Source organism: Carlito syrichta, unplaced genomic scaffold (assembly GCF_000164805.1).
Source record: "Carlito syrichta isolate Samal-C Ts95f unplaced genomic scaffold, Tarsius_syrichta-2.0.1 Scaffold308824, whole genome shotgun sequence".
NCBI lineage: Eukaryota > Metazoa > Chordata > Mammalia > Primates > Tarsiidae > Carlito > Carlito syrichta.
The window spans coordinates 150,665-176,208 of NW_007252920.1; the positions used below are offsets into that span (position 1 = coordinate 150,665).

General features: G+C 48.2%; 1 protein-coding gene across 17 annotated transcripts in view; it reads left to right on the forward strand.

The window, feature by feature from the left end:
* Positions 1-25,544, forward strand: part of ARNTL (aryl hydrocarbon receptor nuclear translocator like) — a 119,977-nt gene that overhangs the window by 79,727 nt on the left and 14,706 nt on the right. For 5 of the 17 annotated variants that reach the window (XM_021716499.1, XM_021716501.1, XM_021716500.1 and 2 more), the window contains exons 2-10: positions 1,886-2,014; positions 7,901-8,048; positions 10,309-10,347; positions 10,624-10,665; positions 11,990-12,147; positions 14,377-14,456; positions 19,116-19,208; positions 20,435-20,552; positions 24,268-24,417. In XM_021716499.1, coding sequence (XP_021572174.1) covers positions 7,909-8,048; positions 10,309-10,347; positions 10,624-10,665; positions 11,990-12,147; positions 14,377-14,456; positions 19,116-19,208; positions 20,435-20,552; positions 24,268-24,417 — 820 coding nt within the window. In that variant the 5' untranslated portion in view covers positions 1,886-2,014; positions 7,901-7,908. Of the gene's footprint in view, positions 1-1,885; positions 2,015-6,786; positions 6,902-7,900; positions 8,049-8,585; positions 8,607-8,767; positions 8,891-10,308; positions 10,348-10,623; positions 10,666-11,989; positions 12,148-14,376; positions 14,457-19,115; positions 19,209-20,434; positions 20,553-24,267; positions 24,418-25,544 lie in introns of all 17 variants that reach the window. The other 12 variants (XM_021716506.1, XM_021716505.1, XM_021716508.1 and 9 more) reach the window with 8 other exon arrangements.

Below are 25,544 nucleotides of genomic sequence, written 5' to 3' on the forward strand. Positions count from 1 at the left end.
GGGGCTGGTAGGATCGCGTGTGACCTAAACAGAGAATCAGATTTGGGTGGAATTACGTCTATTAAAGCCTGGGGATTGGACCTCCATTTCCAACTAAGGCTCAGGGACAAAAGTCCAGACTCTCTGCTCACATCATTTGCACATGCCCTGATTGGATTTCTCAGCTAGACAGTAAAGGTTCTGAGTGGGACTGCAAAGGGCTTGCCTTGGAAGAACGAAGGCGGCTGTGGGTGGACATTCCTTTGAGGACCTTTGTCATGACCAAGACAAAGACACACACCCCAGAGACCGCACAGATGAGCCAGTGGCAGGCGAAATGCCAGAAAGGTCAGGAAAGCCCCCTTGAAAATCGAACTCTTGCCATCTCAAGGCAGAGCAGTGAGGGCTCAGGGAGGATGTGGGAGGCCCGAGAGCCCCCTGCAGAGCCAGTGCCTGCAGGACACAAGAGTCTCCCACGTGAGCCAGGGGCCAGAGGGGAAACCCTGTCCTGTCATAGGATGGGGGACAGCTCTGCTGCGTTGCCCACACGAGCACCTTTTCAGAACTGATCCCTTGCTTAGCTTCCTGTCTGCCCAGATGCACACGGGTTTCGCTGACATCTCCTTCAGACATCTGAGCTGGTGCCCAGCAATTAGTTCCAGGGTTCGGCCCTGCTGGCATTCTGTTTTGGCTCCATATTTTCTGTTGTTTTCCGTCGTTCCTGGTTGTTTGGCTTCAGGCAACTGCCTTCACCTTAGAGAGCTGATTGATGTCTTTAGCGGTGAGAGTAGCTTCTGGAAGCCTGCCACTCTCTGGCTGTGTGACTTTGGCTAGTTTCTCCACCTCTCTGTGTCTCAATCTCCTCTTTTATAAAATGGGGAAAACAATAGCATTTACCTCACAGAGGGATTTTCAAGTTTAAGTAAAACAATAGGAGTAGTGCTCAGCCTGTAATCCCGCGCCTTTGGGAGGCTGAGGTGAGTGGATTGCATGAGCCCACGGGTTCGAGACCTGCCTGGGCAACTTGGCGAGACCTCATCTCTACAATAAATCAAAAAAATTAGCCGGGAGTGGTAGTGTGCCCCTGTAGTTCCAGCTACTTGGGAGGCTGAGGCTGAAGGACCGCCAGAGCCCAGCAGGTCAAGGCTGCGGTGGCCAGGAGCGGCCACTGCACTCCAGTCTGGGTGACAGAGTGAGACTCCAACTCAAAAAAAAAAAAAAAGAGTAGTGCCTGATGCAAAATAACACTCAACAAGTTTTTGCTATTGCTATTACTTGACCCGGGAGGAGAAATAAAAAAACACAGTTAACTTTCTTCTCTTAAGACCATGTCAAGGCCAGGCATGGTGGCTCAAGCCTATAATCCCAGCACTTAGGGAGGCCAAGGAGAGAGGATTGCCTGAGTCCATAGGTTCAAGACCAGCCTGGGCAACATGGTGAGACCTCGTCTCTACAACGGATCAAAAAATTAGCTGGGTGTGGTAGCACGTACCTGTAGCCTTTAGTTCTGGCTACCTGGAAGGCTGAGGTGGAAGGATTGCCAGCACCCAGCAGGTCGAAGCTGTGGTGGCCAAGAGCACGCCACTGGACTCCAGCCTGGGCGACACAGTGAGACCCCAACTCAAAAAAAAAACAAAAAACAAAGAACATGTCGAGACTTTGTTTTTGGTAACTTACAAGGCATTGTTTTTCACAGAGAATATCCCCTGCCAGGTCTCTTCCTGGAGCTCAAGGAAGTTCTCATAGCAGGGGGTGGTAAGCGCAGTCAGAAGGTGGCAACCGTGGGATTGCATGTGGTCAGGAGTGGGGAACCAGCTTCACGTCTCCTCTAGTCATAAGAGATGTTTAAATGTACTTGCCCCAAGTGACCTGCCTGGATTCTCTTTGCTTGTGGTCCCCACTGTAGGTTTCTGGAAGAAGTTGACTACCTGAAAGGAAATTACAAAACATGAAAATCTCTTTGAGGTGACCCACAAGTCCAGAGGCCCCTCGCTCCTCCCAAGCTGCATCTGAAGTGTAAGAACTGGGACTTCAGGTAACAGATAAGCCCCCACTCCACCCCCTGGCAACTGCTGGTTGGTAGCTTGCATGGTAGTTCTTATTTTAGAAGTGTAGAGGCTGGGTGCGGTGGCTCACGCCTGTAATGCCAACACTTTGGGAAGCCGAGGTGAGAGGATTGCTTGAGCCCAGGAGTTCAAGACCAGCCTGGGTAAAATAGCAAAACCTCATCTTTACAAAAAAAAAAAAAAATCAAAAAAATTAGCTGGTTGTGATGGCATACACCTGTAGTCCTAGCTATGCAGGAGGCTGAGGTGGAAGGATCACCTGACCCAGGAGGCTGAGGCTGCAGTGAGCTATGATTATGCCAGTACATTCTAGCCTGGGTGATAGAATGAGACTCCAACTCAAAAAAAAAAAAAAAGGAAGTGCAGTTTCTTCTGGAACCCCAAAACTTGGAATAGTTTACCTCATGTGGTTGTTTGGTGGAAAAGAGGAGGTAGGGGATTCTGCAGGCACCCATGTCCAGCATGTGACCCGAGGGGCCGGGGCTCTGTGAGTCACCAAGACTCTGAGCGTAGGCCTCTGTGCTTGAGTATTTCTGGCCCTGTCTCTCTGAATGTCAGTGATAACAGTAACAATGGCAGCCACCCAGCAGAATCTTTAATGTGATGAAACAATCATAAAATGCTTATAGAAGGGTGAATTAGAGAGAATCGCCAGGAAATATCTGAAAATAAAAAGCAATAAGAGGGAAAGTATTTGTTCTACTAGCTATTAAAATGTATTCTAAAACCATAGTCATCAAAACAGTGTGGTACTAGAATGGAGATAACTAGATAAGAGGAACAGAATAGAAAGTCTAGAAGCAGACAGTAAAATCAATAAAGGTGGCAATTCAAATTAGTGGTAATGGGATGTATGAGCTATCAAACGGTGTTAGAAAAAAACAGTCTATTCATTAGAGAGAAATAAGGGATTCGTAAGCTTAGGTAGCATACCAAAATAATTTCCAAATAGCTTTTTTCTTTTTTTTCAAGTTAGTTTTACTCTGTCGCCCAGGCTGGAGTGCAGTGGCATGCTCACTGCCACCGCAGCCTCACTCAGGTAATCCTTCCACCTCAGCCTTTCACGTAGCTGGAACTACAGGCGTGCACCACCATGCCAGGCTAGTTTTTTGATTTATTGTAAAGATGAAGTCTCACCAAGTTGTGCAGGCTGGTCTCAAACCTCTGGGCTCAGGCAATCCTCTCTCCTCCCCCTCCCAAAGTGCTAGGATTTCAGGTGTGTCCCTACTTCCAAATAGATTCCAGTGCTAAAAAAAATGAAATCACAAAAATCTTAGTAAAAAAAGAGTATTTGTTATTTTAGATGAGAAAAGGCTTTCAAAAACATGTTACTTTTGATACCGCATACAAACACTATAAACAAAGTTAAAAGGCAAGAGGGAAAATATTTACAATATTTATGATGAGCAAAGATTACTATTCTTTTTCTTTTTTGAGTTGGAGTCTCACTCTACGGAGTGCGGTGGCACTCTCACAGCCACTACAGCTGTGACCTGCTAGGCTCAGGTGATCCTTCCACCCCAGCCTCTCAAATAGCCGGAACTATAGGTGCACACCACCACACCTGACTAATTTTTTAAATTTATGATAGAGATGAGGTCTCACCAAGTTGCCCAGGCTGGTCTCAAACCTCTGGGCTTGGGCAATCCTCTTGCCTCTACCTCCCAAAGTGCTGGGGTTACAGGTGCCACTGCGCCCAGCTTTAGAATTACTATTTTTAAGATACAAATGCATTCATTCAGCGCCTATTTATTGAGCATTTACTATGTGCTAGAAAGTGTCCTAGGCATGAAAGGCACAAGCAGTAAATAATATCCCTGCTTTCCTGGTGCTTATGTCCTACTGGAGAGGACAGCCAACAAATCAGGCAGGTTGTCGTAGTGACCGACACATTTTGATGAGCCCTGTGGGAGACCTGGTTGTGAGGCACAGCAGTGTTTGTGCTCTGTTGACATTCAAGGACGTTTCACTGTTGAAATGTCATTTGAGCAGAGATAGAAGGGAAAAGAAGTTCTTGAATGTTGAGCTCATCGAATTTGCTGATGACCTGAGTGCAGGCTGTGAAAGGTCAGGGTGCCTTCAAGGGGAAATGGGGAAATGGGCTAGAAAGATACCGTCTGTAATCCCAGCACTTTGGGAGGCCGAGGAGGGAGGATTGCTTGAGCCCGAGAGTTCGAAACCAGCCTGGGCCACAGAGTCAGACCTCACCTCTACAAAACATCCACAAATTAGCCTGGGAACCAGAAGGATTGACACAGGAATGACTAAGAAGCATGGCTGGGAGAGAAGCAGGGTTTTGGTTCTGGATGTTTCCGATGGAGGTCTCTTGTATGTTCAAATGGGGATGTCAGGGAGGTAGTTGGCTCTAGAAATGGGTAATCCGGGGAGACACCCAGGCTGGAGATAGACATTTGGGAGTTGTCAGAATGTAAACATGTCTAGTGTAGACGCTAGCTAGAGTTGGAGGGTGGGTATAGACAGAGAAGCGGTCCTGGGACACCCGTGGGCCCTTATGTAGAGGTGACGATAAGGGGGGCCCCCAAAGAGATCAAAAAGGAAGGGCCGCTGCAGTGGGAGAACCACGAGAAGGCGGCATCCTGGAACCCAGAGACAAGGGGGAGGGCAAGGCCAGCCCCAAAGGGTGCTGAGGACAGGTCATGGGGCAGCATGGAGAGCTGGCCATGGATCCAGCACTGGGGAGGCCACTGGTGAACCCACCAGGGCTGTCTTGTTGGAAGGACAGGACAAAAGCCTGACTGGAGTTGTTATGGTCCAAGTAATGCCCGGCTGCTTCCCTTGATACCAGTAAAGGTAGCAAGAAGTTTATTTCTGAGTTTGAATCCAGGGAGCAGAACCAGACTCGAGGTCTTTCTAAAATGGTTCTGCTCACCCTCCAGGCTTACAGTTCAATTTGACAAGTCCAGAGTTGTTAGTACCTATACACTAGCCACGTGACCAGCAAAGCATTGTATAGAACTTGAGTTTCGGCCGCAATTATCGATAGTGACATTTTTCGGTTCAGGCTTCCTGATGCTGGGTATCAGAGGTGTCTCACGGCTTTTATCAGTAAGACCCAGCAAGAAGTGTTAATCAAGCTTGCCACAGATTTAAGGGAGTTTATGAGGCCTAAGACATCATGCTTTATGCAACAGTTATACAAATTCGAAACTTATGATTACATTGTTACAAAAGTTATACAAATCCCAAGGCTTATGATGACATTGATACTATATCATTCAAACTTATGACTACTTAGAAAAAGCGAGTAAATGGGGATTTGCATCTTTCAGTTGACTGGGCATGGACCATAGGGAAGTCAAGGATTCCCTGAAGCTTCTCACTGGGAGTGCATGTTAGATAAGGAGAAGCACACCTTTTATTTTATTTTTTAATTTTTTTTATTTTTTGAGTGGGAATCTCACTCTGCCACCCAGGCTGGAGTGCAGTGGCATACTCAAGGCCACTGCAGCCTCAACCTGCTGGGCTCAGGTGATCCTTCCACCTCAGCCTTCCAAGTAGCTGGAATTATGGGCACGTGCCATCACACCCGGCTAGTTTTAAAAAAACTAGCCGAAGTCTCACCAAGTGGCCCAGGCTAGTCTTGTACCCATGGGCTCAGGCAGTCCTCTCACCTCACCCTCCCAGAGTGCTGGGATTATAGGCATGAGCCACCATGCACAGCCAAAGCACACCTTTTATAAGTGCTCGGGAATATTATTCAGGAATGTACAGGGTCGCTTGGGCCCTGGCCATGCCCTTCTTTAGGGGCTGTGACAAAAAGAACAGACATTAGCGGGCCTCTGTATCAGAGCTGGGTGATAGAGAATAAGGGGAAAAGAACTGAAGACAGAGAAATGGGACGAGAGCTGGAGGAGGATGGCATTCCAAGAAGTGTGTCTTTCCCAGGACGGAAGTTATGTAACTTGTGCTTTTATCCAAGTGGAAATGATTCAGTAGCGTGGGGAGAGTGGATGGTACAGGGTTGGGTTGGGGCAGGGGGCTTCGAAATGGTGGTTGGAACAGGGTATGGGGTGGCGTCCCGGCACAAGCTGGAGGCGGGGTGCTGGGAGATCTGTGCTGGCCCTTTTCTCAGTGAAATAAGCAGCAGAGCCATCAGCTGAGGGTGAGGCTAGGGGGATGCTGGAAGTTTGAGAGAGGACACAAGGTGAGGTCCTGGGAGCAGGTGCGGGGTGGGGGCAGGGTTGCTGGGCAGGGCTGCCGGGCCTCCGAGGGGTGTGTTTTCTCCAGCTGGTCTGGGTGCACAGGTGAACACAGTGGGAGGCCGTGGGGGCAGGAAAACAGGGCACCAGTAGACACAAGGCAAGGCAGAGACACGCCTTTAAATGGAGGCGCACCACCAGTCACAGCGGAAACATGCAAGTAAAAACAATGAGGTTTGCTTTTTTTCTCCTGAGGCTGGCAAGAGCTCTTGTTGGGGATAGAAATTAGTGTAGCTTTTCTAGAGCACAGCATTCCAGCATGATCCAGAATGTATACTGTGTTGTGTCCCCTTTTGACCTCAGTCCCACTTTTAGAAATTTATTTCAAGAGATAACAGCTCAAATGCGAGGAGATTTATGCACAGAGATGTTCACTCTGGCAGTGCTTTATAAGTGAAAAATGGGCGCACACATACACACACACGCGCGTGCGCGCGCGCCTAGCCAGGAAGAGGGCCAACTCCCCTATCGGTGATAGTGGGAGACTAGCTCACCCTCACCCTCACCCTCTTGTTTTACAGATGCGGGAACCTGAGCCCAGAGGGAGGGCGTGAGCTCCGGTCCTACCGCTCAGACCCCTTGACTGTGGGCGGCGTGACCTCTTCAACTGGGTTTGGAGTCAGAGTCTCTTGCCAGGTACTCGACAACCTCTTTTTGGTGGGCCAGTTTGCTTAGTGCCTTTACAACACAAATTCTCAAAATGCTTTGCAAATTTGTTTACAGTGTCTTCATTTGATTATGCAAGGTGTTCCTTGCAGGGGATGCTGCGTACAGGACAGTAGGGTAGACAGGACAGACTTAGGCTGGGCTGGTGATAGAAAGGAACCATGTCTTTCTGACTCCCAAGTAGGACTTAGGAATGTTTTCTGCAGCTTTTACAAAAGTCATCACAGAAGTACAAAGACAACAAGTTAATCACGATTATGTATGTCATTGACCATATGTTTACTGATTAGAAGAAAATAAAATTAGGACTGTCAGAGCATCTGGGATACTTGGTTCCCTCAGGGCGAACAGTCCTGGGTTGTCACTCCTGGAGCCTCGAACCCTGGGTTAGTTCTTCCATGTTCTACTACGGGACCTGGGAGAGGCCTCTCAGTGTCTCTGGGCTTTTGTGTCTTCACCAGAAAAATGAGCGGGTGGGCCTAAATTACCTACAGAACCTCTTAATATTAGTATGATGGGCCAGGCATGGTAGCTTACGCCTGTAATCCCAGCACTCCGAGGAGGGAGGATTGCTTGAGCCCAAGAATTCGAAACCAGCCTGGACAACATAGCAAGACCTCGTCTGTGCAAAATATCAAAACATTAGCCGGGCATGGTGGTATGCACCTTTAGTCTCTGCTACTTGGGAGGCTGAGGCGGAAGGATCACTTGAGCCCAGGAGATCAAGGCTACCGTGATCATGCCACTGCACTCCAGTCTGGTCAGCAGAGTGAGACCTTGACTCAAAAAAACAAAAAATGATGCCCTTTCCATTCTGTCACATGTCTGTTCTGGGTCGGGGGTGAGAGGTGGGTGAGTACTGCTGTCATCCAGGCCCGGGTCTCCCACAGTGCCATCCTGGTCCCTCCACCAATGTAGAAGGGCGTGCTGAAATAAACACACCTCTGTGCCCCCTTGTCACAATTCCAGAGCATCCAATGGCAGACCAGAGAATGGACATTTCATCAACCATCAGTGATTTCATGTCCCCGGGTCCCACCGACCTGCTCTCCAGCTCCCTCAGCACCAGTGGTGTAGACTGCAACCGCAAACGGAAAGGCAGCTCCACCGACTACCAGTAAGGCCTCCGGGGCTCGTCTTCCTCTGGTTGAACGTGGTGTCAGTTTGCGGGCTCGGACGTCCAGGGGCCAGCTACTGCTTCTCCCAGAAGGGGGGGGGGTGGATAAAAGGCCCGACTCTATGCTGCCGCACAGTTGGGTTTGGGCTTTATCCCTCACACACACACCCCCAAGCAAGGAGGGAGCCTCCAGCACTGCTGAGGCATTTACTGTCACCTCCCGTCCCTAGACCGTCCCACACCACGGGGAAAAGGACAGCCTTAAAGCCAAGTTCTGCCTTTACACCCTTTCCTCCTGCTCCTCGGCTCCTTTGAGCAAGAGAACTAAGTCTCTGAACCATTGTCTCAGGTTTCAAGGAGAACTTGCTGGGATGGCCTCTCTCTCAGACAGCAAGGATCTGGTACTGAATCACATTGGCGGGGTGAATGGGTAGCTGTCGCCTCTGCAGACAATTTAGGAACATTGATATTGTCCTTAAGCATTATTTACATCAGTATGAGCCTGTTATATTAAATAGTATTTTTGTTTCTTTTTAGACTTGATGACTTTTCTTTTGAGTAAGTAAATTTTCACGCTTCCGGTCACCCCTTCTATATATGTGCAAACTCCTAAGGAATAAGGCAGTATAGATCATTCAAAGAGATATTTTGTTTGATTGAGGCAACTCTGCGGAGTCTTACCCAGTGTCCACTTAAGAGGTTTTGTTTTGTTTAATGAGGGAGCATCTCCGAGGAGGTATCCCCCCACAGCAGATGTCCTTTCTGCTGAAGTTCACAGGTCGAATTTGGGGAGCACAATGGCTGGAGGTCAGATGCCCACTAGGAGATGCTATGATTAATATGTAAGTTATCCCAGATCATTAAAGAGAGCCATGCCCAGGGGATGGAGAGTGGGTATGAGGGCCACGAGGGTGTTCCCCGTAGCAGGAACTCCCTGACAGAGAGGCCGTGAGATGTGACCATGAACCCTTTGTCTTGGGCTAGTACTGATGGGGCCACTGATGCACTCCTGGACCTCTGTTATCTAGATCTGTTGTGTCCTGGGTAGCAGCCAAATGCTTCAGGTAGCCCCAGTGGACCCCAGTTTGCTAATCTTCTGAAATCCGTGGGGACTTGGTTAATTAAGTCACCATGATATGTCTCCTTATCATTTTAATGTGCTGAAGTCATGTGGCTTCTAGGCAGAACTTATCTTCACCTGAGATGATCACCTGGCTACAAGATACAAATGCAATTCTAGACGAAAGGGGAAGAGGAGTTTTTCTTTTCCCATGTGGCCTCTACAATTTCCTCAGGACTTCAGATCGGGCTAGAGAAACTGCCTGCCTGTGAGGAAAACATCGGTACCTAGTTGGGAACACTGTTTAGAATGCCCATGACATGACCCAGTGCTCCTAGAAACAGTTGTTTTTGTCCTTGAGATGACATTGTCTGAAGGGCCATAATCCTCTCTTCTGGGCCCAGGTGGCAGCCAGCGCCCGCCTGGTAAATGTATGGGTTTGAAAAGGGCGTGAGCTGACCCCAAGGGGGATTTGGAGCTCCATCCTCTGGGGTTTTCAGTCTGTTTTCCACTGAACCACAAGATGCCATGAAACTTGGGTTTCTGGGGTCTGAAAGGGAGGCGGATCCTTGCTGTGACCCCAGGACCCTCTGCGGTCCTCAGCTCCACTCTTCCCCTCCATCCCAGTTCTCTAGCCTAGGGCTTCCCACCTAGCTGAGAAGCAGGACATTTGGTAGCAGTGCCTTTGGAAAGCTGCCGGGGGCTGTGCTCAGGACTTCTTGGTTGGAACTTTACCTCCCCCTCCTCACCTCACCCCTTCCCCACCAAGTAGATGTGTGTGCACATGTATCTCTGATGCTTGGTATGTTTTGCCAATGAAATAAGCCTCATTTATCCAGAAGGGTAGGGCATGAGATGTTACAGACCCTTGGATACTGTAGTGAACTAAGCATTTTATAAATGTGATGTATTCCCAATCTTCAGACAGTAAAAACGTGGTAAAATATATGTCAGCATGTAAACTCGATCGAGACTGTTTATAACTTTTGTTTAATGATCTGGAAATCCGGTCCAGATTATCTAATAGGTTCAGTCAATCATTTTCGCTTGTTTTACTGTTATATGTCATTAATCGATGCTGTGGCTGTTTGAGCTTTCTGATTGTTTGGTTTCTGGATAAATGAGAGCCTCTGTCTTAGGGTAAGAAACATTCTGTATGTCTTTATTAACATGCAGTCACATTCTCTCTTGTTTTTGCAGAGAAAGCATGGACACAGACAAAGATGACCCTCATGGAAGGTACCACGAACCTCATAATTTGGAATTCAGTGTCCTTAGGGCCGTTTTCTTTGCACGATTACACATTCTGTGACTTGGGACAGGTTCCGCTCATATCCTGGACTGGAGATGAGCAAGGGGGGCCACGAGCCTGTGGGCTCAGACTGTGCTCCAGCCCCCGGTCCCCTTGTGTCTGTAGAGAGACGGTAGGGATTGGGTAGGAAGAAAACAGCCGGGTATAACTTTGCCACCCATCTCCAGGGGATTATGTTTTTATCATTTGCTTTTTTTTTCCAGGTTAGAATACACAGAGCACCAAGGAAGGATCAAAAATGCAAGGTAAGTTTGGAGTCTCATTTTCTCTGTACACTGTTCTGGACCGGTTGCTTGGCAGGTGGCTGAGGGGGCTCTGTGTGTTGGTCCTGTCCGTCTAAGAGTCCTTTCCAGCACTGCCACGTCCTTAGGGAACGGGGGGTTAGCGGGCCTGGGCTTGATGTGGCCTTCTGCCCTCCGCTCTCTCCAGGCCGAGCTGGCCTTTGCTCTTTGCTGTCTAAGTGCATTTAGCCTCAAGGAGACTTTGGAGGTGGCAGAAAACCAACAAGACTCAGGATTTCCCCCAGTCCTTGGCAGATTGCTTCCTCCTGACTTGAGGGCCCTCCAGAGGAGCCAGGGTGCAGTAATTCTGTTCCTGGCTGTGCCTTACCTGGAAGCTACCCCCACCCATTGGGCACGCTCACTTCCTTGAGTAGATTCTCGACCTTGGACCTTCCTGCCCTCAGCCACATTTGCTGACCCCTTCCCAATGAGTCCTCAGGCTCTTCTGCCATTAACACCAGGATCTGAGGCTCTCATGACACAGATGCAGGGGCTGCAGAAATTAGCCAGCCTAAGACTTCCAGATTTTCCCTCACAGACCAGCCTTTCAGGAGGTGCCATGGTCCTGTATCCGCAGCAAACTATGTGTCCTCTGTTGCTGTCCCTCCTTAGAAGAACAGTCACTAAAGGCAAGTGCAAGCCAGTCAGGGATACAGTGTGCCAGGATACCCTGCCTCAGTAGGCGACCGCTCCTGGGAGGAAGGAGTGTGACAGTCCTCAGAGGAAGCTCTGGGAACGGATGTGGCATCTGGATGGGGTCCTGGGTGACCTAAGGATGACAGTGTTCAATACTGGGTGCCTCAGTCAGGGAGTCTCCGGCTGGAAAGAAGTGATACCCTCCCCAGGCCATATGGTGCATGGCTCATAGACCTCAGGGACAACCCACCCAGGCCAGGGAAAGAAAGAGATGGCTGGCTGTGACGGCTGTGGGCGTTCTGCTCTGTGAAACCACCACTTCCCTTCTCTTTCTTTCATCCCCATCTCAAAAGCCAATTTTACAGAAGCTGAGAGGCAAAGAAATGAGGAGAAATTAGCAATTCAGTTTACTCTAAAAAGACAATTGTTGTAATTTTTCTTATTTCTAGGGATGGTGTAAGCATAAAAAAACGAATACTGACCTGGCGTTGAGACTGTTTTCTTGGAGACTTTAGTAGAAAAATCTACGAAGCATTCTGCAAATTCTCAGTTATATGAATATTGAACAGAGTTACAACTTATTTATGTGTGTTGTCATTTTTTGATGTTTGGTTACATTCTATAAGAAATCGTTTTTCATATCATTGTTCAGGGAAGCTCACAGTCAGATTGAAAAGCGGCGTCGGGATAAAATGAACAGTTTTATTGATGAATTGGCTTCTTTGGTACCAACGTGCAATGCGATGTCCAGGAAATTAGATAAACTGACGGTGCTAAGGATGGCTGTTCAGCACATGAAAACATTACGAGGTGAGACCCTGGGCTTCGTTGCCCTTTATGTCCTTGCCCACAAGCATTATCGCCCTTGTCTAGAATGTTCTGGAGTCCATAAGGCACATGTTTATTACTTACCAATATGTAGTCTTGAGTAGTACAGCTGTACTTTTCAGCAACAGCCATGATGCCCGAAGAGGTGATTTGCTGAGCTTGTGTGGGTATTGACATGCAGTTCCACAGTCACGCTTGCTTAGCACACACAAGCTACGTGCTTTACATGTCTCTGTGGGTGCGTGTCATCGGACCACATGCATATCAGAGAGGACACCACTGATGTCGCATCTCGCATATGTGTGTTCCTGGGTCCCACCCCTACAATCACAGCAAGCAGAAATGTAGGTGTACACAGTGACACAGAAAAGCCAGTTTCAGTTTTTAAGAGGAAAATGCATCATGGCCCCTTTGAAGAGTGAGTCACTGGTTGCTGGTTCTTGCAGCGTTTCATTGTCAGGAATGAACTCTGAAGATATTTTCATCTTCCTGGAATTTTCCCGAACCAGATCGACTCTTTGTGAGGGAGGCAGTATTTTCCTTCTTTTCTGAGTGTGGGGAGAGTGAGAAAATAGAGGCAGAAAAGTGGAAGTGACTTATCCAAACCACAAGAGAAATCTGAAATATATCAGGCATTTCAGTGAATGTTGTTCCTGGAATTTTCCATAGCTAGTCTTGGACTTTTGGAGGAAATCGGAAAGTGGGCGCTCAGTCAGATCTCTGACCTGTGTGGTAAAAGAACTGCTTCTTGTTATCTTCACACAAAGTCACAAGAAATAAGAAGTAGATGGTTTTGTCTGACTTTGGATCATTATTCAAAAATATAAATAGTGTATCCCATGCCTGGAGAATGGCATTGAAAAATTCATAGTAGATTAACGGTAGCAAATATCTGTCTGGGAATGAGAAAACACCTCTTACCAACAGGGTGCCTGAATGAAACATTTGTATACCTAACCCTTAACTGTACCCCACAATATCATAATAAAAAATATTGATAAAAAAAAAAGAAAAATTCATAGTAGCAAGGATGATATGGGTTAAATTATTATAATTTCTATTAAATTAGGAGGAAAAAAGTGGCAGCTCTCAAGTTATAATAAAAAGCAGAGACTTGGATCAATAAGATGTTTGCAACTGGACACGGTAGCTCATGCTGGTAATCCCAGCACTACGGGAGGTGGAGGCGAGAGGATTGCCTGAGCCCACGAGCTTGAGACCAGCTTGGGCAACTTGGCGAGATCTCATCTCTACAATAAATTTTTAAAAATTACTCGGGCAAGGTGGCGCGCTCCTGAGGTTCCAGCTACTTGGAAGGCTGAGGTGGAAGGATCACCTGAGTCCAGCAAGTCAAGGCTGTGGTGGCCGTGAGCGTGCCACTGCATTCCAGTCTGGGCGACAGAGTGAGACTGACTCAAGAAATAAAAAATAAAAATGAAAAATAGGATGGTTGCAACACATCCTGTTTGCCTCCTTCCCCATGATACTCTGAATTGTTATAGATCTGTTTCATTTTATTTCTTCACTGTTCTCCTCACTGTTCTGCCGATTCCAAGTCGTTTTCCACTGGTGTTTTTGTCTGTGAAGTTATTGTTCTCCTGAAAAATGCCAGACTGACAGCTTTTCAGACATAAGCCTCGTCTCCCTTCAGTCCTGGGAGCCAGAGCTGCATTTACTGAAGTAATGCACTTCTCTGGGCTGCCAAGCTCATTTTACTCACCCCGATGAAAAGGAACACACACTAAATGCCTTCTACAGTATATTTACTCAGGCCTGGCAGACTGGATGATTTCCCAAAAACATTTCGAGTGGTGATTTGGGGGACTGCTAGACAGCCCACTTAATGCCGATCTTGGGAGGAGGAAAGCCTCCCAGGAGCGTTCACCAGTTTCCTTCCAGCACTGCCATCTCTCTTAGAAGCAGACTTTAAATGTCCCTTTATTCACTTTTGGTTTTCCCTATAATGAGAAAAGCAAGCTTGTTAAGTCCCCTGTGGGTAACAGTGCTCTCTTTTCAATGGAATTCTCTGGCATTACAGGATTCTGTCCAAAGCCAGATCTAGGCCTGTATCAGTTAAGGAAAAAGAAGATAAAATCGAAATCCCAGATGGTGAGGACTAGGCCACATCCAGAAAGTCTGAGGCAGTGAAGTAGAATGACACATTATCTGAGTATAAACCGTCCCAACGCTTTCTCTTTTTTCCCCCCTAAGGTGCCACCAACCCCTATACAGAAGCAAACTACAAACCAACTTTTCTGTCAGATGACGAATTGAAACACCTCATTCTCAGGGTATGTTGCAATAGTGGGATTGTTTTACACATTTACTTTTATAAATTTCAGAGTAAGTAACCATTCTGTGGGAATCTGAGGTCTCAACATGGGACTGTTTTAGGCCCACTCTGCCTTATTTTATTGTTTGGACAGCTTCACGTTTCTCGCACAAAACCTTTCTCCTCCTCTTTCACCCTTGCTTAGGCAAAAATGGAAGGTCTATGCCACCGCGATTTTAAATCAGAAGAGGCAGAATTTTGTTAAAAATAGAAGGGAGTTAAGAATCACATTTCTGCATGAAGATTTTAGAAAGTGCCTAAAACTGACAACTGCAAATGTCTCCTCTCCTGGCTTAACAAGAAGTCCACCTAAATCTGTACACCAAAATCCCATCAAAACAACACCACTTACAAGGACCTCAAGTCCCAAAAAAGAAAATAAATGGAAGAGATGGATGCTTTTGCCTGCTTGACTTCAGCATTGTCTTTGTCGTGCTAAGTCTCTGCAGAGAAATGATTGAGGTGGCACCAGGGGAACGTGCTGGCTTCTATGATTGGGTCTGCACAGGGCTCCAAGGTGTGCTACTGGCTCAAGAGCCAGACACAGACCTTCTCGCTAACTATTAAAAAGAAGAAAATAGAAAATCATAACTAAAAGAAAGGATACCCATTCTCACCTCCCACGAAGCCAGGGCTGACTCCTGACAGAATCTTGGCACCCATCTTTGAGTAGATGTTTGCAAAGCCCCAAGGTAGAGCGTGGTCCGGCTGGATTTTGGCATGATCACTGTCCATTTGCAGTTCAAGGCTTCAGGCTCTCTGTAAGCCTGGCCTGTCTGCTCACTCCAGTGTTCTCCAGTCATCCCCTCATGATGCACTATAGCAAGTTGGAAAGCATTCGGCTGCAAGGAACAGAAGAGCTGATGCATAAATTGGGTTTTGTATCCCAAGAACAACAGGTCCTGGGTGGGCTGTGTAGGCTTGCTGCGGTGGTTCAGCGAGGTCAGTAGGTGCTGGGCTCTATCTGTCTTGGCATCAGCCATGCCAAGCTAGCACTCGCTTGTTTCCCTAATGAGCCACATGGCTGTGCCAGGTCTGAGGGTCAGGGGCGGCACTGGGCTGTCTGTCCTTTTTACCAGGAAAGGATACACCTTCTTGGAAGCCTGCTAGTGGACCTCAGCTTATCTAGAAGTACATCCCTTAGTTACTCCTAGCTGCAAGGCATGGTGCAGAAACAAGTGTCTGGATTTTCCCGCCTCCGTAGTAGAGACAGGCAAGAGAGGAGGGGGCGGGGAGTGGGGGTAGGAATTGGCCCCCACCAGTGTGTTCTACACCCACGTTTCAGAGCCACATGCATTTGCAGGGTCTCCCTTGAGAGGTGGCTCTCACAGCCCCGTACACCACTGCAGCTGGTCTGGCTGACCTGAGGGCAATCGAGGCTGGTGTCTCCCTTGTCAAAGAAGCCATCTCATGAGTCCCATATCATCTGGGCAGCCGCAGTACTGTCCTCTTGTCCTCCCACAACTCTCGTATGCATGACTTCTCGTTAGGGCAGGTATTTTACATCTCACTTAGGTGCAGTTAGTGTTTTTTGAGCTTAAGATAGGACTTCTTTTTTGTCTCTGTCAAAAGGCCCCTAGTCCAGCTTGTCCTTAGTGACCCTTGAATCTTTGTGTGATTCACAGATCTGTCAGGTGTGCCTCTGTGCTATTCATTCTCATGAACTCAACAAACATTTCTGCATATTAGGAGCTGCATGGCATGGCACTGGGAACATCCATATCGGTGATACATACTTTGGGGTGGGCCCAGGCTTCCTGGCAAGTTGCCAGCCCTTTGATTACCACCCTTGGGGCACAGTGATGCAGACCCCCAAGTCTCCCCACCTCTCCATCCTTTTCACAAAGCCATCCACGTTCTCAGAGAAGAGTTGCTGAAGTTAGAACATGAGCTCTGTGTGCAGCATCCATGAAGCTGCCTTGAGGGCCAGCGTCACGGGCGCACAACCTCTGGCCACACAGGGCCCCGTGCTTGGTTTAACGTATTGTCGCCATCTTGAAAGTCTTGATTTTTGAACAAGGGTCCCTGCAGTTTTATTTTGTGCTGGGCCACACAAATTATGCAGCTAGTCCTATTTACCATACTGGTAATTTGATTGTTTTTTTTTTAAAGTATATATGTTTTTATTATATGTATATAGCCAGCTCCTTTTACAGTGACACATGCTTAGTGATTTTCTTGTTGCTGCTTTCCCTCGTAATTTCCTCTCGGGTACCCATACTTCTAGGGGCACGGAACAGGAATCATAACGTTGCTCTAGCTACATACTCCCCCTTGGGCTTGGCTTTTCTGCTCCTCTGTTGCGTGCCATGCTCATGGTGTCTCCTGCCTAATGAGACTTTGCTCATCTCCCTGGGGCATACCAGTGGCTGTAGAATACTGTCCAGTCCCTTGCCACATCTGAGTGCCCAGTTCCTGGGAATCGGCTCCAACAGAAGGCAGGGTGCCTCGGATGAGGCTTGGACAGTTTGGCAGCAGGAATGGGACTTTGGCTTCTCTCTCTCTCTCTCTCTCTTTCTTTTTTCACTCAGCGTCTCACTCTGTCACCCAGGCTGGAGTGTGGTTGCACAGTCATGGCTACTGCAACCTTGACCGGTTGGGCTCAGGCGATCCTTCTGCCTCAGCCTTCCAAGTAGCTTAGAACTACAGGTGCATGCCACCATGCCCAGCTAATCTTTTTTTTATTGTATTTTTATTTTTATTGTAGAAATGAGGTCTCCAACCCCTCAGCTCAGGCAGTCCTTTCACTTTTGCCTCCCAAAGTGCTGGGATTACAGACGTGAGCCACTATGCCCAGCATTTCTTTACTAAGTGCTTTCCAAAGATCTTTAATAAACTGGGTGTCAGATATCCGTCAATCGTGTCAGTGTATAATGGCTGCATACTCTAATTTCCCGTGTTTTGAAAACCAGGCACACCACATCAGGCTTTCTGTATCATTTAGTAACTAACAACATCCTCTTCGAGTGTTCTTGGAGCACATGTAGTGTCCCATGGCCTCTACTCTTCTGCTGTTCCTGGGCCCTTTTCCGTCACCCGATGGTCAGTCTGCCAGAGTGCAGTGGAGTCGGCCTGCCCAGAGCCCCTCTGCACAGACTGCCTCGCTGGCCTCGGAACCTCCTTGCTTTCCCCTGGATGTGTTGAAATTGATTTTGTTTGTGTTCAGCTCAGGCCTGACCCCTCCAGAATATCACAGTCACCTTCTTCCTAGGCACATCACCGCATCAATGAAAAGCCTCAAAAATACTTTCCTTGTGAGATATAAGATTGTCTGCAAGGCAAATGAGGAAGTTATTAATACTCTATTTTTTGACAGAATGAGGCTTCCAGCAGATGGTGCTTGGAAAGTTACTTCCCCCTCACTGTCATCCTGTGCCCCCGGGGCCAGCTTAGGGACCTAACTTGGGAAAGGATCCTCCCCAGCATCCTTCTGCCTGGGTGGCCTGCCAGGTTCTCTCAGCAACAGTGATTCTGGTCCCCTCTCGATCACTTCTGCTATCCCAAGTGCAGGTACCGTTCTTTTACCTTCTGGCACATGAATACATTTCCTAGTTCTTTGAATTAAACTTCATCCCAAAGGCCATTTTATGGAAAAGGGAGCAATAAAGCAAGAGATTCGCCTGCTAGGTATTAGAACCCAGGAGCTGAGTCCTAAGAGCAAGGGCACGGCAGAGTGAGGCACACCCTCCCTGTCACTGGAAGACCCCAGCGGGGCTGAACCACCATCCATCTGGAAGGCCATAGGTAGGATTCACGCGCATGTAGATGGGGTAGCTTAAGTGCTCAGGTACTGAAGCTTTGGTACTTACCTGCTTCGGTCTCTCACCAAATGTTGTCCTGTCTTCCCACCTGTCTTTGCTGGCACTTCAGATTTTTACCTGTATGCAAACTGAAGAAGGGATAAGAAGAATCTAAGGGGATAATTTCACGCCACTCTTCTTGTCTCACGTAGAATACAAATAGCCCAGCTCTGGATTGAGCAATAGTAGTTAAGAGCAGTAGTTCTCAACCCTTGGACATTAGAATCATTTGTGGGGGGAGTCACGTGGGGGTTAAAAAATACCCCAGTGATCAGCCCCATGCCAGACCCTCAGCATAAAAACAAAACCACTCCCACAAATATGGACAGCTGCTGTTCTGGAGAGCTCCCTGTGAGTGGAGGTTTTCAAGTTGCAGGCAGACGGTGGCTGAGATATTGGAGAGGGGATTCTGATGTTCGAGGGTCCTTCCAAGCTCAGACTCTGTGACTCCATAGCCTCGTTATAACTGGAGTAATGAAACATGATTTCACGGGACCATCATACTGTCAAAAGAACGTTCTTAAGCTGAATTCTGCTTTGCAGAAGAACTTACTTTAATTGGACTTTTCCCTATAATTATTAGATGATATGTGGAGAACACACACACATACACACATACAATCTGCCTTGGAGGGAATCTTCCTATTCTCCTAAGGCATTTGTCTCAAGCATCCTGCTCTCAGGATACCAGTGAGACTGTCAAGGAGTGTTCCCATACTTTAGATGCATAGACAGCAAATCCTTGATTTGCTATCAGGGTGATTACAAATCGTGTTTCCTAAAGTGTGATAAATTGATTATCCATTTCTCCTGATTAGGCAGCAGATGGATTTTTGTTTGTCGTAGGATGTGACCGAGGGAAGATACTCTTTGTCTCAGAGTCTGTCTTCAAGATCCTCAACTACAGCCAGGTATTGTTCGTGCCCCTGTTGGTTAGGGGCAGCCTCACAGCAGTCAGAAATGCCACCCCGTTTTTTTCAGAATAATTACAGTCTACAAATCACTTGTGAAATCCTTCATTTGGAAGATTCTTGACTTCTCAATAGATATATCTGTTAAAATACATTTAAACTTTGAAGCCGGGCTCGGTGGCTCAGCCTGTAATCCCGCGCTTTGGGAGGCTGAGGTGAGTGGATTGCCTGAGCCCGCGGGTTCGAGACCCGCCTGGGCAACTTGGTGAGACCTCATCTCTGCAATAAATCAAAAAATTAGCCGGGCGTGGTAGCGCGTGCCTGTAGTTCCAGCTACTTGGAAGGCTGAGGCGGAAGGATCGCCGGAGCCCAGCAGGTCGAGGCTGCGGTGGCCGGGAGCGTGGCACTGCGCTCCAGTCTGGGCGACAGAGTGAGACTCCAACTCAAAAAAAAAAAAAACTTTGAAAAATTGTTCATTATGTTCCATATTTCCCCCATTAGAGAATCTGGCTCTGACCTGACCAACAGCTCTATGACTTTTTTATTGCTTCAATATAAGTATCACGACAGGGGGTGGGGGGGCGCAAAGCTGTCTGACAAGGAAGAAAGGCAGGCAGGTGATACAGTACTAGAGACTAAGAAATCGGGAATCTACCCATACTGTGTTTGCAGTGATGTGTCACTTATTAGCTCCAGCTTCCTCTGAAAATTCATGCTAATAACCCATACCCTTTTTGGTGCTTATAGGATCAAATAAGAGTAACACTTACGGAAGCTTCTGCGACAGAGCTTTTCACCTATGATGTCCCCAGAGTTTTTATTCATTTATTCATCCGTTCACTCTTTCACACACTGACGTTTGCACAGAAGCTTGGTAGGCAGAAGACTTGAAGAATTAAAATGACACTTATGTAAATTACAATAACTTTGACGTTTCCGAAGTGTTTTGCCCTTTTTCGTCTCAGAGCAGAGTTATAGAGGCAGTTTCTATGATGTCTGCTAACAGATACAATACCAGATATACGGGTTCACACAGGAAATGCTGGAGACATGTGTACAGATTCATACGGGACATGTGTATAGGTTCACATGGAAAATGTTGGAGATCTTATGCTCAAAAATACAAAATGAAGGCAAAGGATGTGCAGACTGTGAGCACTTACTTGTCGTATAATTGATCTTCCTCATGCAGTTGACTTGTTGTGTGTAACATCTCGTCCCCCCAGAATGATCTGATTGGCCAGAGTTTGTTTGACTACCTGCATCCTAAAGACATCGCCAAAGTCAAGGAGCAGCTCTCCTCCTCCGACACTGCACCCCGGGAGCGGCTCATAGATGCAAAAAGTGAGTGCCGGAGAGGTCCCCGTTTTCTTGGCAGCCGCTCCCAGGTGGCCCCAGTGAGCACCAGTGAGTGTGGGGCACAGATGTTTGCCATGGGCTCAGCCTCTCTGTCCCTGCTTCTCTGCCCCTTTCCTGGGCACCAGAGCAAATTTGGACTAAATAGAATCATTTATGTTTTTATTTTTTTGAGTTAGAGTCTTACTCTGTCAGCCAGGCTGGAGTGTAATGGCAAGATCACAGTCCAGCGTAGCCTCAACCTCCTGGTCTCAGACTGTCCTTCTTCCTCAGGCTCCCAAGTTGCTGGGACTTCGGGCGCGTGCCTCTACACCCAGCTAAGTTTTTTATTTTTTGTAGAGATGAGGTCTCACTATGTTACCCAGGCTGGTCTCAAATTCCTGGCCTCAAGCAGTCCTCTCGCCTTAGCCTCCCAAAGTGCTAGAATTATAGGCATGAGCCACCACACTCAGCTTCAAATGGAATTATTTACGTTTACATAAAGAAAAAAACTCAACGTCCAGATTTACTGGGAAGACCTACTTTGACTTGATTCTTTCTGATTTTTAGACTTTTTTCCCCCCAGAGTCTAGCCGTTCCCCGTTTTGCTCCTGAACTTGAAGAACTAAGTTTGATTTGTTCCCCCAGAGCTAGTGGCCTCTTTATCTGGAGTTGCATACATGCGCCTCATAAAAGGAAGACCCTCCAAATGTAAACGTTTCTTTAGCAGAGTGTCCCTCGCTAGATTGGCACTCCCTTCTGTTTGTCGTCTTGAACTCGAGGAACCTCCATTCATACCCCAGCTTCCGGCACCTGCACCCCGTCCCGTGTTCCCTGGGTGGGGCCCCAGCAGCCCTCTTCTCCGTCAGTCCCGTGGGAGGCTGTGTAGTCCTGTATGGTGTGGATTCTGGAGGCAGATTGCTGGGCTCCCATCCTGGCTCCACCATTCACTACCCATGTGACCTTGAGCAAGTCACTTAACCTCTCGTGCCTCAGTTTTCGCATCTGCAAAATAGTACCTATTTCATTGGGTTGGTGTGAGGATTAAATATGTGAGTATACATAAAGCAGGTGGGAGAGTTCCTAGCACGTAGTAGGTCCAGTATCCTTGTGGCATTAACCTTGGCCCAGTGCGGTCTTGCCTAACTAGCATCCTGCCGCCAAGCGCTTCATGTACATCCCTGGAAAGAAATACCCTCAGAGGAATCGCCTTTAAAACATCCCTCTCCTCACCCTAAACTCCTCACCCTAAAGATAAAATGCAATTTCTGGGACCTGTTGTTCTTTATAGTCTGGCCTTGGTTATTTGTTTTTGAGTCGGGGCTCTCACTCTGTCACCCAAGCTGGAGTGCCATGAGAGGGTCACAGCTCACCACAGCCTCAGACTGCTGGGCTTAAGCAATCCTCCCCTCTCAGCCTCCTGAGTAACTGGAACTATAGGCATGTACCACCATGGCTGGCTATGTTTTTGATTTTTCATAGGGACAGGGTCTAACTATATTGCCTGGACTGGTCTCGAGCTCCTGGGCTCAAGCAATCCTTCCGCCTCAGCCTCCCAAAGTGCTGGGATTACGGGCGTGAGCCACCACGCCCAGCTGGCCTTGGCATTTTTATAGTGACCCAAGGGAAAAAAGATGAATGGTGTTTGGTTTTTGCCTTTGAGGCTCTTACCACATAGGGAAACGAGGAGAGACAGCACCCTGCCTAATAATAGATGCAGTCATAGAAGTAGTACCAGGCATAGAGAATGGGGTGATTAATTCTCACGTGGGCGTGAGGACAGGCATCACTGAGTAGATGACAGCCAAGGTGGGTTTGAAAAGATCAATTCATGTTCGCAGTGACTAAGGGAATACAAGAGCAGAGGACGCGATGTGTGGACAGTGCACTGGTGCAGAGCCACGTGGCCTGCTCCAGGCTGTTAGACAGACATGTAAGGAGGGTAGAAGCTGGCCCGACAAGGCCTTTTATTCTGCAGGGCTGCTGCAAAGGACCGTGAGCTGGTGGGGCAGGCTCGGAGCAGCATCCTGGGAGAGGTCCCTGAGTGGCGATGTGGGAGGAAGGGAGGAGGGAGGAGACCCGGGGGCGCCCTGGGCAGCGGCCACTCCCTGGCACGGCTGCCCTTGTGATGAGTGCAGGGCTGCCCCCAGCTTCTGCACTCGCACACAGCCAGTGTTTCCTAAGGAGGCCTGTGCCTCAGAGCACCTGGGGGCTTCTTGGCAGTCATGCACCACCTCCAGAGATTCTGACTTGCTTGTTCCAGACAGCCCTGCCCACTAGAAACAGAACGCAAACCACACATGTCAGCCACGGGTGTCATTTTACACTTTCTTAGTACATTTTTTTTTTTTTGAGTTGGAGTCTCACTCTGTCGCCCAGACTGGAGTGAAGTGGCCGCTCCCGGCCACCGCAGCCTCCACCTGCTGGGCTCCGGTGATCCTTCCGCCTCAGCCTTCCAAGTAGCTGGAACCACAGGCACGCGCTACCACACCCGGCTAATTTTTTGATTTATTGTGGAGATGAAGTCTCGCCAAGTTGCCCATGCGGGTCTTGAACCTGCGGGCTCAGGCAATCCACTCACCTCAGCCTCCCAAGGTGCGGGATTACAGGCTGAGCCACCGAGCCCGGCTCTCATCATGTTTTAAAAAGTAAAAATAAATGTAAAATTAATTTTTTTTTTGAGTCAGAGTCTCTGTCACCCAGGCTGGAGTGCAGTGATATGCTCACAATCACCACAGGCTCAATCTTCTGGGCTCAGGTGATCCTTCTGCCTCAGCCTTCCAATAGCTAGAACCACAGGCACGTGCCACCATGCCTGGCTGAAGTTTTTGATTTATTTATTGCAGAGACGAGGGCTTGCTGAGTTGCCCGGGTGATCTCGAATGCCTGGGCTCAGACAGTCCCCTCGCCTCGGCCTCCCAAAGTGCTGGAATGACAGGCGTGAGTCGGTGCATCTAGCCAAATGTAAAATTAATGTTTTAAGTTAATTTTAATAATACATCTTTTTTAACTCAATAAATCTAAAATATTATTTCAGCATGCAATAATTATTAAAAAAGTAAGTTCTTTTACATTCTTTTTCTTACTCTAAGTCTTTGAAATACTGTGTGTGTTTCACCCTTGCAGTACACGTCAGTTCAGAAAAGTCACATTTCAGGGGCTCAGTGACCACACGCAGCTAGTACGTGTTGGACGACACAGGTCTAGAATGGGGTGGTTTGACCAAGCATCCAGGGATTTCAGCCAACAGCTGGCTTGAGAACTCATTCCACTTCCTCCCCTCCATTCCAGTGTCCAAGTCTGGCCGCCCTTCAAGCATCAGCCCAAGGCTTCCTCTGGGAGGCACAGATTGTCTGTGCTGTTCATTTGGCGCTAATCACACATCACCCTGCATTAGTATTAATCTCTTCTCAGTGCACGTCCGTGTCTTGTCTCAGTCATAGCTCCTATTGGACAAGAACTCCATGCTACATTTCTTTCTACCACCGGGCACCTAGCCCATATTGTCTAGTAGAACAGTCCACGTAATCTATAGAGTTCCAGAGCGACAGCGCGCCTGTCCGCATTGCGTCTGTTAAGGTCTAAACTGGGAAGAGAGGTTGGCCTCCTGTTATCATCATAAAACAGTGAGGCAGTAAAGAAAAGGCTTTGTTCAAGGTCACACGCCCCCTCCTGACAGACAGCACTACTCTCAGTTTATCACATTTTGTGTATTGATTTGCAGCTGGACTTCCAGTTAAAACAGATATAACCCCTGGGCCATCTCGATTATGTTCTGGAGCACGACGTTCTTTCTTCTGTAGGATGAAGTGTAACAGACCTTCAGTAAAGGTTGAAGACAAGGACTTCCCCTCCACCTGCTCAAAGAAAAAAGGTAACCATTGAACCACTCTCGAAAATCCTAGGGCAGGTGAGGCCTGCGGCCTATGGTAGAACTCTCAGCAGGGCACTGGCCCAGAGGTCCCCAGCTGGACAGAGCAGCAGGCCCTGGGACCGCAGCCAGGACCCTGCTGTCCTCCCTAGTGCAGGGTGGTGGAGAGCTGAGGAGGGAACTGAGAAGCTTTGCCGTGGTGCCATGATGGCAGAGATTTGTGGAGAGGCTGCCATTGTTTAAATTCTTCTTTAATGTGGTTGGGAAAGACTACTCTAAGCCACGATCCTGCTGCCTCCTGAGCACTCAGCAGCCCACCAGAATTGTCGTCCAAGTCCCCCAGCGAACTTCATGTTGCTAAACGCAATGGGCACTGTTCATTCTCCTTCCTTGAAGTATTCTCCTCCCTTGGCTTCCATGAGGCACCTCCCCAGTCCTCTGTCCCTCTGGGCCCTCTTCCTGGTTCCTCCTGCCAACTCCCCTCTCTGTCCTGGGGGCTTCCTCTCTCTGTTGATACTCTGTCCAGAGGCAACGTCATCCACTCCCTTAGCTTTAAGTGCCACTTACATGCCAGTGACTTCCTAGATTGTATTTTCAGCTAAATTTTTCTTTTGAACTCCAGATTCATAAATAAACTGTGTACCAAATCTACCTGCTTAGATATCTCAAGGGCCTCTTAAATATGACCCATGTCAAAGTGACCCCGGGCTGTTCCCTCAGCTACTCTTCTGGCTACTAACACTGGAAGCCGGGGAGGTCCCCGCACACCCCTTCTCCCCACCCACCCCTCGCTCCCGTCAGTCACGAAGTCCTGCCAGGATGAATCTCATCTGCAGAAGTTACCTGATAGATGTTTGTCCCTCTTCACGCAATCTGCTGTCACTCACATCCAGGCTATCCTCTGTTCTCACCAGATCTGGTAAAGTAGGCCCCATGCGCCCTTCGCACAGCGCCCAGGATGATCTTTGTATCAGTTTCCTCCTGCTCTTGAAGAAAAGTTCCAAGTATCTCACGTGATCACACAGCCCCCAACCTGCCCCTGCTCAACAGGCTCGGGCCACGCCCACTTCCCTAGATGCCTGCAGCCCCTTGCCAGGCACCGGCTCTGCACGCGCTGTTCCCTTTGACTG